Source organism: Tachypleus tridentatus, chromosome 3 (assembly GCF_004210375.1).
Source record: "Tachypleus tridentatus isolate NWPU-2018 chromosome 3, ASM421037v1, whole genome shotgun sequence".
NCBI lineage: Eukaryota > Metazoa > Arthropoda > Merostomata > Xiphosura > Limulidae > Tachypleus > Tachypleus tridentatus.
Window position 1 is genome coordinate 22,857,388 of NC_134827.1, and position 12,751 is coordinate 22,870,138.

The 12,751-nt window shown below is 35.0% G+C and overlaps 1 protein-coding gene across 10 annotated transcripts in view; it reads left to right on the plus strand.

Annotated features, from left to right (window-relative positions):
* The first annotated feature begins 1,966 nt into the window (after positions 1-1,966).
* Positions 1,967-12,751, plus strand: part of LOC143246523 (receptor-type tyrosine-protein phosphatase mu-like) — a 110,521-nt gene continuing 99,736 nt past the window's right edge. For 8 of the 10 annotated variants that reach the window (XR_013026019.1, XR_013026020.1, XR_013026018.1 and 5 more), the window contains exons 1-3: positions 1,967-2,159; positions 5,941-6,025; positions 11,424-11,493. Coding sequence is in view for 5 of the 10 variants with exons in the window: in XM_076493379.1 (XP_076349494.1) it covers positions 2,111-2,159; positions 5,941-6,025; positions 11,424-11,493 (204 nt within the window). In the remaining 5 variants the exon portion in view is untranslated. The remainder of the gene's footprint in view (positions 2,160-5,940; positions 6,026-11,423; positions 11,494-12,751) is intronic. The other 2 variants (XM_076493381.1, XM_076493383.1) reach the window with 2 other exon arrangements.

A 12,751-nucleotide genomic window follows, 5' to 3' on the forward strand; every position in this document is an offset into this window, starting at 1 on the left:
ACTTATTAGAAGAAGTAAACAGAAATTTTTTCTTGAAGCAATCTTTCTACCAAAAGTTACACTGAGACGAAGGCATGCATATCTATGTAAGTTTGTGAAAATAATCATATTGCATATTGAAATTTATGTCGAATTTTTCGTTTTATAATTTCATAATTTGATGAGCATGAAAAGTTTTGACATATCAGCTGCACTTTATGATCTCACACTGACTTATAAAGGTTGTAGGATATGTGTGTGCATGAAACTGTTAAGATTGTGGAGTCATTTAAAAAAGTAAATTGGACAAGATTAACCTATTAGCGTAAAACTACGGAGGACTATCTGTGCTAGCCGTCCCTAATTTAGCAGTATAAGACTGGAGGGAAGGCAATTAGTCATCACTACCCACCGCCAACTCTTGGGCTATTCTTTACCAACGAATAGTGGGGTTGACCGTTACATTATAGCGCCCCTACGGATTAAAGGGCGAGCATGTTTGGTATGACGGGGATTCGAACCCGTGACTCTCAAATTACGAGTCGAGTGCCTTAACCACCTGGCCATGCTGGGCTGAAAGAAATAGAGTTAATGTATAAGGTTAGCTGAAAGTTCAGTTATCAGCTCATCCCTTAAGTAATGTCGGATTTTAGGTTCAGAAAAAGAGAAAGGATTTCAAACACTTGTAACGTTATTTAATCAATAATGTATGTTCCATTATTATTAATTACTTCCTGCCAACGATTCACAAGCTCCTGAATGTTATTGCTATAAAATTCTTTGGGTTTGGAGGAAAAGAATGTAGAGAGGGTAGTTTGACATCTTCCTGTATTCCAAGCTGTTTTCCATCAAGATAGTTCTACAAATTTCGGAATAGATGATAATCAGATGAAGCAAGGTCTGGAGAGTAAAGAGGATGTGGAAGTTTTTCCCAATCTAGCACTTCAATCTTTGTAGATGTGATCCTTGCTGTATGGGACCTGCATTATCCTGATGTAACACAACACCTTTACGATTGATCAAAGCAGGCCTCTTTTCTTTCAGTGCAACATTAAAGCACTCTAGCTGTTAACAATAGAAATCTGATGTAATCGTTACATTGAGTGGCAGCAACTCAAAATTGATCACACCAACAATATCCCACCAAACACTTAACAAGACTTTTCTAGGATGGAGGTCAATTTGAGATGTGCTTTAGCCAGTTTACCTTCATTGAGCCATTGTCTGCGGCGCTGAAAATTTTTATAAAATATCAATTTTTCATCTCCAATCACTAACCTGTCCAAATAAGGTGAGTTACGTTCACGAGAGTGCAGAGAAGTGCAAAGGTCCACACTTGCTCTTAGTTTGGCTTCTGTCAAATCATGAAGAACCCATTTTTCAAGTTTTGACACCTTTCCAAGCTATTGCAGATGACGGTGAACTGTTGAATGGGTTGAATTTAACTTCTGTGCTAGTTCTTCAATTGTTACAGCACAATCTTTATTAAGTGATGCGCCACGTTCAGGTTGTCTTGTTGAGTTTAATGATGGCTTGCTGTTGGCTGCACTTGATATTTTATTGCACTGAGGGACTCCGCATCATAAGTACTTTAAACGTTTGGTGTAGCTTCTGCTGCATTATTGCCTCTTTAAACTCATAAAGCATTATATGCCTTATGTGCTTCTCAGACACATCCATCTTCATAAGGGTTTATTTTATTAACGATCAGAAAAAGTGGAATTGGGTTAGTTTCTTTTATTTGTCTGAGCATTTTTATACACATCCTACTACATATTTTATTCATCAAAACCTTCTACAAAGACAGAAATGATGATGCACTTTCTGTATTAAATTTTCGGACATTACTTATGGGATGACCTGATAACAGACTTGAGCAATTGTTAGCTTAGAAATTACAATTAATGGTGATACGATTCTGAGGCGACTAGATAGGAAAGAGTTTCAGGAGTTTTTGAATTACGTCACCCTACAAACTTTAAGAAATACAGAATCCGGTGGAAACACGAGAAGAAGGATGTTTAGTAACTTCCTTCCTGTGTTTGAAGAACACAGTTGCCCTATTACCTACAAGGAACTCTTCTGTGCTGACTGTGTGTTCTATATTATTAGTAATAAACTTTAAGTAACCATGGGAATAATAACGTCGAATGTCATCGTGGTCTTCTTGCTTTTTAATAGTAAGTTTATTCAAGTGCTCTGTTTTTTAGCTAAGCCATGTTTTAATAGTAAGTTAATTCAAGTGCTCTGTGTGTTTAGCTAAGCCATGTTTTAATAGTAAGTTAATTCAAGTGCTCTGTGTGTTCAGCTAAGCCATGTTTTAATAGTAAGTTAATTCAAGTGCTTTGTGTGTTTAGCTAAGCCATGTTTTAATAGTAAGTTAATTCAAGTGCTCTGTGTGTTTTTTAGCTAAGCCATGTTTTAATAGTAAGTTAATTCAAGTGCTCTGTGTGTTTAGCTAAGCCATGTTTTAATAGTAAGTTAATTCAAGTGCTCTGTGTGTTCAACTAAGCCATGTTTTAATAGTAAGTTAATTCAAGTGCTCTGTGTGTTTAACTAAGCCATGTTTTAATAGTAAGTTAATTAAAGTGCTCTGTTTTTTAGCTAAGCCATGTTTTAATAGTAAGTTAATTCAAGTGCTCTGTGTGTTTAGCTAAGCCATGTTTTAATAGTAAGTTAATTCAAGTGCTCTGTGTGTTCAGCTAAGCCATGTTTTAATAGTAAGTTAATTCAAGTGCTCTGTGTGTTCAGCTAAGCCATGTTTTAATAGTAAGTTAATTCAAGTGCTTTGTGTGTTTAGCTAAGCCATGTTTTAATAGTAAGTTAATTAAAGTGCTCTGTATGTTTAGCTAAGCCATGTTTTAATTATCTTCAATTTTATTTCTTGTTCTTACTCTTAGATGCTTCGTCAATACAAACCTTCACAGCAATTATGTAACGTCAAGTTGAAAACTTAATCCACTCATAATAACATTCCTACAATTGGCATTATAATTATTTGTGACTAATGTCAAGCACTTACATGACACGTGTAGACAATGTTACAAATTACAGTAAATAATTTGGCCCATTGTTGAATAAACATTTTCTTGTGAATTTGTTTATCGTTAAGCACAAAACTACATCTGCACTGTGTCGAAGAAACAATACCAAAATCGTGTATTTAGTGTTACGAACCTTCCACTTTATCTCTGAGTCACTGGAAATTGTACTGGAGTACAATTTTAAAAATATTAGAGTTAATTTTTTAGAAAGACAAGCGGATCAGAATAGGACACAAGTTCCTTTTATTTTCATGCGTTCTGAATTTTCTATTTAATACAGGACGTGGGTCACAATCAATGTTCTTACGAAAAAACAAAAACAAAAATGAAACTGCACACCTTGTTTAATAGTCAGAATTGTTCTACAGGGGATTGTCCCCCAGCTTTCATCGATAATAATTTGTTACAAATGTATTATTCTGTCCTGAGAGATGTTAGCTGTACGAATGTTCTGTATAGATTTTTTTTTGTTTTTTTATTAAAATTTCACACAAAGCTACATGACGGATATCTACGCTAGCCGTCCCTAATTTAACAGTGTAAGATTAGAGGGAAGGCGGCTAGTCATCACCACCCACCGCCAAATGTTGGGCTACTCTTTTACCAACGAATAGTGGGATTGATCGTAACATAATAACGCAGCCACGGCTGAAAGGGCGAGCATGTTTTTGGTGTGACGGGGATTCAAACCCGCGACCCTCAGATTACGAGTCGAACGCCTTAACCCACCTGGCCATGCCGGGCCTGAAGCCTAAATATGAGCGATGATTTGAAATTATGAATGCCAGATCAAAAGCTAATGTGGTCCCTTGGTGGGTCAGCGGTAAGCTTACATACTTACATCGCTAAGATCAAGGGTTCGATTTGTGGCGAATAAAGCCCAATAGCTTACTGTGTATCTTTCCACTAAAAATATAGCAAAAAACAATAACAGTTACCATGACGTTTTGTCTTTACATTAGTTAAATAAAATAATGTAAAAAACTCTAACGTATTTAATTATCTTCATGAATATTATGAAAGCACGTTACTAAAGGATAAGGGTCCAACATAGCCAGGCAGTTAGGGCACTCGACTCGTAATCTGAGATTCGCGGGTTCGGATCTCCGTAGCACCACACATGCTCGCTCTTTCAGCCGTGGGAGCGTTGTAACGTGATTGTGAATCACACTATTCGTTGGCAAAAGAGTAGCCCAAGATTTGGCGGTGTGTGGTGGTGACTAGCTGCCTTTCCTCTAGTCTTACACTGCTAACTTATGGGACAGCTAGCGCAGATAGTCCTCGAGTAACTTTGGTCAAAACAAACAAATCAAACGTGAAATAGAATAGTATGCAATATATACATTTAAATAAGAAACAGGTCTGCAATGAATTGTCGAAAACAACACATCAGTGAAGGCAAATGTCTGATGTGAGACACGTGCTTATATGTGCTGCTGCGTGCACAAACTAGCAGTTTGTTTGTTTTTGAATTTCGCACAAAGCTACTCGAGGGATATCTGTGCTAGCAGCCCGTAATTTAGTAGTGTAAGACTAGAGGGAAGGCAGCTAGTCATCACCATCCACCGCCAACTCTTGGGCTACTCTTTTACTAACGAATAGTGGGATTGACCGTCACATTATAACGCCCCCACGGCTGAAAGGGCGAGCATGTTTAGTGCGACGGGGATGCGAACCCGCGACTCTCAGATTACGAGTCGCATGCCTTAACACGCTTGGCCATGCCGGGCCCCAAACTAGTAGTATTGAAAATACAATTCATACAGCCATTATATGCACAAACCTTCTTTTTATTGTATTAAATAATAAGAAAAGAACAACGTTATATTGGTTTGTATTTGCTCTTGTTTTCACTAAGCAACTTTGATTACATTTTGTATAAAGCTTTAAATTTTGGTTCTGATTCGCTCAATAAAATATATCAGTGGTTCAGTTAGTCAATTTGAAGAATGATTTGGTTTATTTATTACATATTAAATCATTTCATGCATTGTTGTTATTGTTAACAAGACTAAACCTACGAGCTTTAGAAATTCACGTTGTTCAGTATATTGCTTTTTTATTTATTGTTTTACGTATAAACACGACATAATGTAATTCACAAATACGAAAAAAAAAACAATTACAATTAGTAGAAATTTAAAAATACGTTCAAATTGTCCACTATTTTATAGGACAATATTAGCATATAAAGTTAATTAATAATGGATGGCGACGCTCTCAGTGTCACAACGGAATGTCTGCGAACTCACAGCGCTAGAAACCGGGTTTCGATACCCGTATTGGGCGGAGCAGAGATAGCGCATTTTATAGCTTTGTGTTTAATTCCAAAATAAAGGTAAATGGTGAAATATTTTGATATTTAAGAGGACGTACGCAGAAAATTCTCAAACTTTTATTCTATTATTTAAGAAGCACATAACAAATAAGTAAAAAAAAAAGAACACAACGTAACCAAATTTTGTGATCAATAACAATATATCCTAATATATCCTAATAGGTGCAGTTATTCATTGATACACCTTATAGTTTTGTGAATTAATGTGATATTAATATCAAACTCGTAAAGTCAATGACATTTTAACTTAAGTATCCCAATGTATGATTTTTACATTCAGTTTACTCCCTAAAATTCGAGCTTCATCCTACTGTTCTTACAAAAGTACTTTCGAATTTTGTGAAAGTATTGAAACTTTTCTGATGTAATTGGCAGTCTTTGTACAAGAAACAACGCATAACTGAAATCAAGAAGTTTCCGTATAACTACGTGTTCTTGCCTCGGTGGGCCTAAAATTTTCCATTTACGTGTAAGTTTTACCAAATATTACGAAGTTCTATAGGTACATGAAATTCATCTTTGGACGAACAAATATGAGACTTACCCATTTTCAATCGATAACATTTTTTTAAATTTCAGTTTGTGGGGCTGCAGAACAACGTGCAGACTGTGGTTCATCGATTTACAAGTACCACGATGTCTGTAAGATGAATGAAAACTGCAGGTAAGTTTGTAGGGTGATTTAAATATCCAGTCTTGTTAACATTATCTCAACTACACCGCATAGGAATCGTTTCACATTACGTGTATTGTTTCTATTCATTAGAAATTGCCCCAAACTTACTAGACTTAGCAAATATTGTCGCTAAATTTTATAAAGAAAAATTATTATCTCAGTTCTTTAAAAGGTAAGCATTGTTTTTGAATATCGCGCAAAGCTACACGTCTCAAGTTAGCAGTATAAGACTAGAGGGAAGGTAGTTAGTCATCACCGCCAACTCTTAGGCTAATCTTTTACCAACGAATAGGGGGGATTCATCTTAACTTTATAGCGCCCCTACGGCTCAAAAGACGAGTATGTTTGGTGTGACTAGGATTTTGAACCCGCGACCCTCAGATTATGAGTCGAACGTCTTAACCCATCTGGCCATGCCGAGCCAACAGGTAAGCAAGAAATATTTATGCTTTTAAATATATTCTTGCAAATGAACCCAATGACTTAGCGGTAAGTATGGAATTTTATAATAGGTAAAATCAGGTTTCGATACTTACGATAGGAGACTACAGATTGCTCATTCTTTAGTTTAGCGCTTAATAACAAACAATGAAACAAATACTGTACCCAATATTACCTGTTTTAAAGAGGTATCGACTGAATTGTTTATTTCACGAGTGACTTTCTGTAGCTTTGCGCGAAATTAAACAGCAAAACAGAAAATAAACTAACATACCTCGAGTACTTTTCACCAACTCTTAGGTTAAGATTTGCACAGTTATATTGCCAATGTTCTGCGAAGTCTGTTACATACAACTAAATTTATGGTTGTAATATAATGTTCATAAAATAATGATGTCTATACAAGATGCGATATCATATAATTTTCTGTAATGTTTAGTTGTCCAAATATTGTATAATATGGTTCACATTACAATTCAATATTGCTCTATATTTGGGCATGACCTTGTTATTATCATAACTGGTTGAAAAATTCAAGATTTTAAGCCAGCTGTATCTATCTGATATATATCTGTCTCTATCTGTCGGAGAGAGAGTACATTTATAACAGTGACAATTAATAAATAAATACTATTAGACTATGAGTAGTCAGGTAGACGGCTTGAGTTGCCGTCTAATTGTCCTCCCTCCAGGTCTGTTAATTATAAGTACTAATAGGTAGCTCCAAATGCTCATGGATCCAAGTGTGAGTAGAGGTGCAGCCTTAATTTCTGCTTAGGATGGCAGTTAAACTATTATCAGAACTGATGAGAAAAGCAGAAGCATATGATAATTAGTTAACAATACTGCATCTTCTGTATTAAATGCCGACGAGGCATTTCTCTCAATACCAAGACTCGTGTAATTGGTTGAGATTAGACAGGCATACTAGAAATCGTTTGATTGTTCGTTAAGTACAAAGATACGCAATGAGTTAATTGTAGTGTGCCCTCCAAAAGCATCAAAACCCAGGTTTTAGCGTTATAAACCTATTGAATCTACTAGTGAGTCTCTGGGGTGACTAATTGTAGTCCAGATGTTATTTATACCATCTGTTGCTTGAATAATTATTTCACTGTGAACTATAATTCATATTTAAGTCATTATATGTCAAAATTAGGTTTATAATTTTTGGTGCAACCAGATATTTTAAAATCAAATTATCATTGACGCTATTAATTAATTTATTTTACTTAACTTTACGTTTATCATTTCTTGTTTCTATCTGATCAGCAGTTATGAATAAAGACGGTAGGAGCCTCTGTCCATCAGCTCACGTATCGCACAGTGTTGTTGACAGTAAAAAACTACAAAACTAGAAAGGCACTATATTAAAGAAAAACAACAATATCTAATCATAAGAAAGTAACTTATCTTTAGCAAGCTTTAGTTCAGTTATGTATAAACTGTATTCTATTGGGTTATCCAGAAATAAATGTCGTTTTTGAACTCTGAAGTTTGGTAAAGTATAAATCAGAGCTGTAACACATACTTTAATGAAAGTAAGAACCATTTATTTCAACACACCTATGCCAACGTGTAACAACGCTGTTTACCCCTGCTGTAGAAATCAGAGTTTCCATGGTCAATGAACTCCCTGGAAGCTTCTTCTGCAGCTGCCTGATTTTGAAAGAGTTTATTGTTCAAAACATTGTCAAAGTGCTTTAAAAAACGAAAATCTGTTGGGTAAAAATCTGGAGAATAAGATGGATGAGGCAGAACCTTGATTCCCAATTCGTTCAATTTTTGGAGCATCATTCCTGACAGGTCTCATAATGCCAATTTTGTTGATCTTCAGTCAACTCATGTGGAACACATTTATCCAACTTCTTTGTCTTTCTAATCGCACTCAGATGGTTGGCAATTCTTCATTTCCTTGTGCCTAGCTTTTCTGCAAGCTAAACGTACTACTGTGCGAGGGTTTATCTGAACTGTTTTCCTTAATGTTTTTTTCATCTAAGGATGGCTTCATTTCACGACCTTCGCGGTCTTCAAGACTTTCATCTCCATGACGAAACCTTTGAAAAGTGTACGTTCAGTAACAGATCCATGGTCGAATGCCTGGTTCATGTTTCATGTAGTTTTGGTAGTTTTTTGACCAAGTTTGAAGTCGTAGAGAAAAATCAGACGAAAGTTCTTCTTGTCCATGCTGCCTTAGGGGTTGCGAAACTTATTCTGAGTAGAGTTGAAACAGCAGACAATTAAGACACCTTGTAAGCGACAACACCAACGATAAATTACTTAATATACAACTTCTAAATGTCATCGTGAGAGATATTTATATCTGGACAACCTAATACTTCTACTTGATGGCTTTAAATCGTACATACTTATAATGAATAGTTTGGTTTGGCTTGTTTTGAATTTCGAGCAAAGCTACCCGAAGGTTATCTGTGCTAGCTGTTTCTAATTTAGCAGTGTAAGACTAGAGGGAAGACATCTAGTTATCACTACCAACCGCCAACTCTTTTTCTACTCTTTTATCAACGAATAGTGGGATTGACTGTAACATTATAATGCCTCCACGGCTGAAAGGGCGAGCATATGTGGTGTGACGGGAATTCGAACCCGCGATCCTCAATTACGAGTCAAGTGCCTTAACCACCTGGCCATGCCGGGCCTTCTAATGAATAGACCATTCAACTTTATGTAACACATTGAAATACATATCATATAATATTTTTATGCAAGATAACTGGTGTATTCAAGATTATCTTGAGGGTTGGGGTTCCAATACATATAGTTAAGTCTGCGTGTCTTTAGAGCGTACGTGGACTAATGTTTCTGCGATCAGTAAGTTGACCATTCATCTTAAGATTTTCAAAAAATATATTACATTTAAAACAGCATTGTAATAAAATATTACAATTTAGAACACTGTTTAAGAATATGCTGCAGTCTTCTGTCGTCTTTACATATATATATAAATATATAATAGTTCTGCCTCTTGCATGCCCATGTAACTACGTTTAGAGTGCACGTATATACCAAAATCGGTATGAAAGTTCATTAGGTCCATGCGGGGGTACATACAAATTTTCAGTTTCTCATTTTGTGTTTCGCGATTCTATTGGCGTTTTTTACCACTACTTCATCCCCCTGAAGATGAATCTTCACCGAATTTCGTACGGAGGTTCAATGTGTTCTTGGGAAGATACATACAAAATTTTGTTTTGCAGTTTTTATGGGAGTTTTTACAATTGCATATAAGAGAATCAAATTTTTACGTCTTAAGATAACCTTTCACTAATTATGAATTTACCTAACATCACTAGAGGGGGCGGATAATCCAGGTAGTGGGGAGGCACTCTGGGCAGCCAAGACCACAAATCTTTGAATTCACTACTATTTATATTAATTGCGTTAATTTCTGTGTAATTCATATCATATTTGACTTTTACTTTGTTTCTGTAACTTCACATTACAGTTGAGAAATTTCCCAATTCTTGCTTAATATTAAGAGTTCATAAAAGTTTTTCAGATAAATCAAATTTAGAACACTGTTGTTTTATAAACCTTTGAACAAGTGAGTTTATATTATTTGGTGATAAACTGACTGTGTAGAAGTAAACAAAATATTTATATAAGGTACATATTAACCAGATTTAGCATCTGTAGGCATTACTGCTATCGATATACATTTAATGATTGCTATAAGGGAAACTATCTAGTTGCATATCATTCCATTTCTAGTTTTTGCTAACTAAATGGCTGCTTAACCGTTTCTCAATCTTTGGCTTATAATAAAATGAAAGCACAATTTTGAAGAATTTTATTCTGATACATACATGTGTGTTTTTTACAGGAAAGCCACATCGAGCTATTTGGTGAGCCCATCGAGGGGAATCGAACCACCTGATTTTAGGGTTGTAAATTCGTAGAGTTACCGCTGTACTAGCGGGGAGCTGATGAATACAAATGATTATCTCACAATGTTAAACTTGTTACCAAAATGAGTACAGCCGATTTATTATGATAGTAGTGTGTATTAAAAATCTAGCAATTCATATCTGGTGCAAATTAGTAATAAAAGCACAAGGCAAGTAGTTTAATTACGTTCTGTCTAACGACTGTGCGTCCTAACAACAGTCCTGCAGCGTAATTTCTATTGCAAAAGGATCCGTTGAGGGACTCTCCAAATTTTACCCCTGCAGCAATTCATAATACATGTAATGAATGAGACGAGGATTTCTCAGTGTCTGATTACATAGAAATCTATATACTCTACTTCCAGCAACTTAACCCTCATGTTTTCGTATGCACCGTAGCGAATGTCTGTTTCATTCTTCAGCTGTTGGAGTATGTGACAACTGAAATAAAGACGTGACTGGAAACTTTATTTCACTAAACCTATACTCTATTAGCCTTATTTTCAGACATAAACCTTTCTTCATGATATTTGAACTGTTGCCACTGATTTTTGTGAATTCTCATTTTCTACAAGACACTGCACTTTGCTTACTGCGGCTGGAATACTACTTTTGCAGATTCCGTTCTCGATGGCTCTGATTCCCCAAATTGATCCATATTAACGTCATTAAACAAATCGGGTATCCACGTCTTAGAAAATTACATTTTCAATCCGTGCACACCTTTATTATTTGAATGTGAGAATATTTGCATCGAAAATGGCTGTGACATATCTTTACCAACAGCGATCAGTTTCAAGTGGCATCACGTTACTAACCAATGACATGTTTTTTGACAGATGCAGTTCAACCGTATTTTTATATAAACTGTGGTTTTCACGTGACTGTTGATTTGTACATTAAGCATCGTTTTAATATCAATATTATGTAGTAAACCTTGTAATTTCTAAGTTTTAATACTAAATATAATATTTAATAACCCTGAAGCTATAAAACTTTCATGCAATACATAAATATATACTGATTTTTTTCCCTAGCGTCATATGTCCAAACAACTGTACTGAAGAAGAATCAACAAAATTGTGGGGAACAACGGTTTACACTTACGTAAGTATAATATAGAACAATTCTTTATGTAGTTCTATTTTTCCTTCTACACACTGAATATACAGAGAAATAAATTACACCTATAAAAACTATAGCTTCCAGAGTACTTCTCTAATAGCATATTACTCGTGGAATCTAATCAATTTTCAGACGGTCTTTCTTTGTCAACATTCCTTCACTAAATGTTTAAAAAAAACCAGTAAAATATTAAAGCTTTTACCTAACTCATAAAACTGTATGTAAACACCAGGAGAAATTTTGTAGCCTGAAGATAATACTTATAAAAATAAATATATAAATATTTATACGGTCGCATATAAAGGTATTTCAAATACGGGTAACTTTGTAGACTGAAGATAATACTTATAAAAATAAACATAGAAATATTTATACTGTCGCATATGGAGGTATTTCAAATTTGTATTTTGCTAACTTTAATGTTGCATTGACACAACATTACTTTTAATCCTAAATTCACATGGTTAATCTCTGGTCTCAGTTTGTGTGTGAGCAAGCCCCCTGTCATACAGAAAACCTGTTCCTCATTGGCTTTTCCATAACACAGTTCTGAAACGTAAAAAAAAAAGTTTCGTAAATGAACTGTTATATTTCAATATTCACGACAACTGTATTTGAAGATATAACATACGAAGTATATTTGTTAATTAATTGTTTATGTTCAAAAATATTTATCGATATACGGAGGAATTACAATTAAAAATTATCTAGGAACTACGTATATAGATGGTTTGCTGATGTTACTGAGTTTCGATATCTGTCGTGAACAGAGCACAAGATATCCCTTTGTGTTTGTTATTAAACAAAAAATTAAAATCACGAAAAATGGCGTCCATCGTGTCCTATAGTTTCAAAACAAACAAACAAACAAACAAAAATCATGAAAAATGGCGTCCATCGTGTCCTATAGTTTCAAAGATTGGAATTTTGAATAATGCTTTAGCTGGCTTTCTTTGGTTGATTTTACTTGTAGATCTCTACCATCAATGAATATACGTTGAAGGGCAGTTTTGAGCTCTTTAAAAGAAATACAGCAGTTGAAATGTGATTGCAACGTTTATTGAGCTTAGTGTTTAATCTATGCGTATGAACTTATCTTTAGAATAAATGAGACATTTAAGTGCCGATTTGATTTTTAATAATTACGATGCACTGATCAATTCTAAAGCAGTATTTTTAAGTATTTTAAGCAATCGCATATTTTGCTTACTGGCGACCATTCTCATAAAAATTGGTAGAC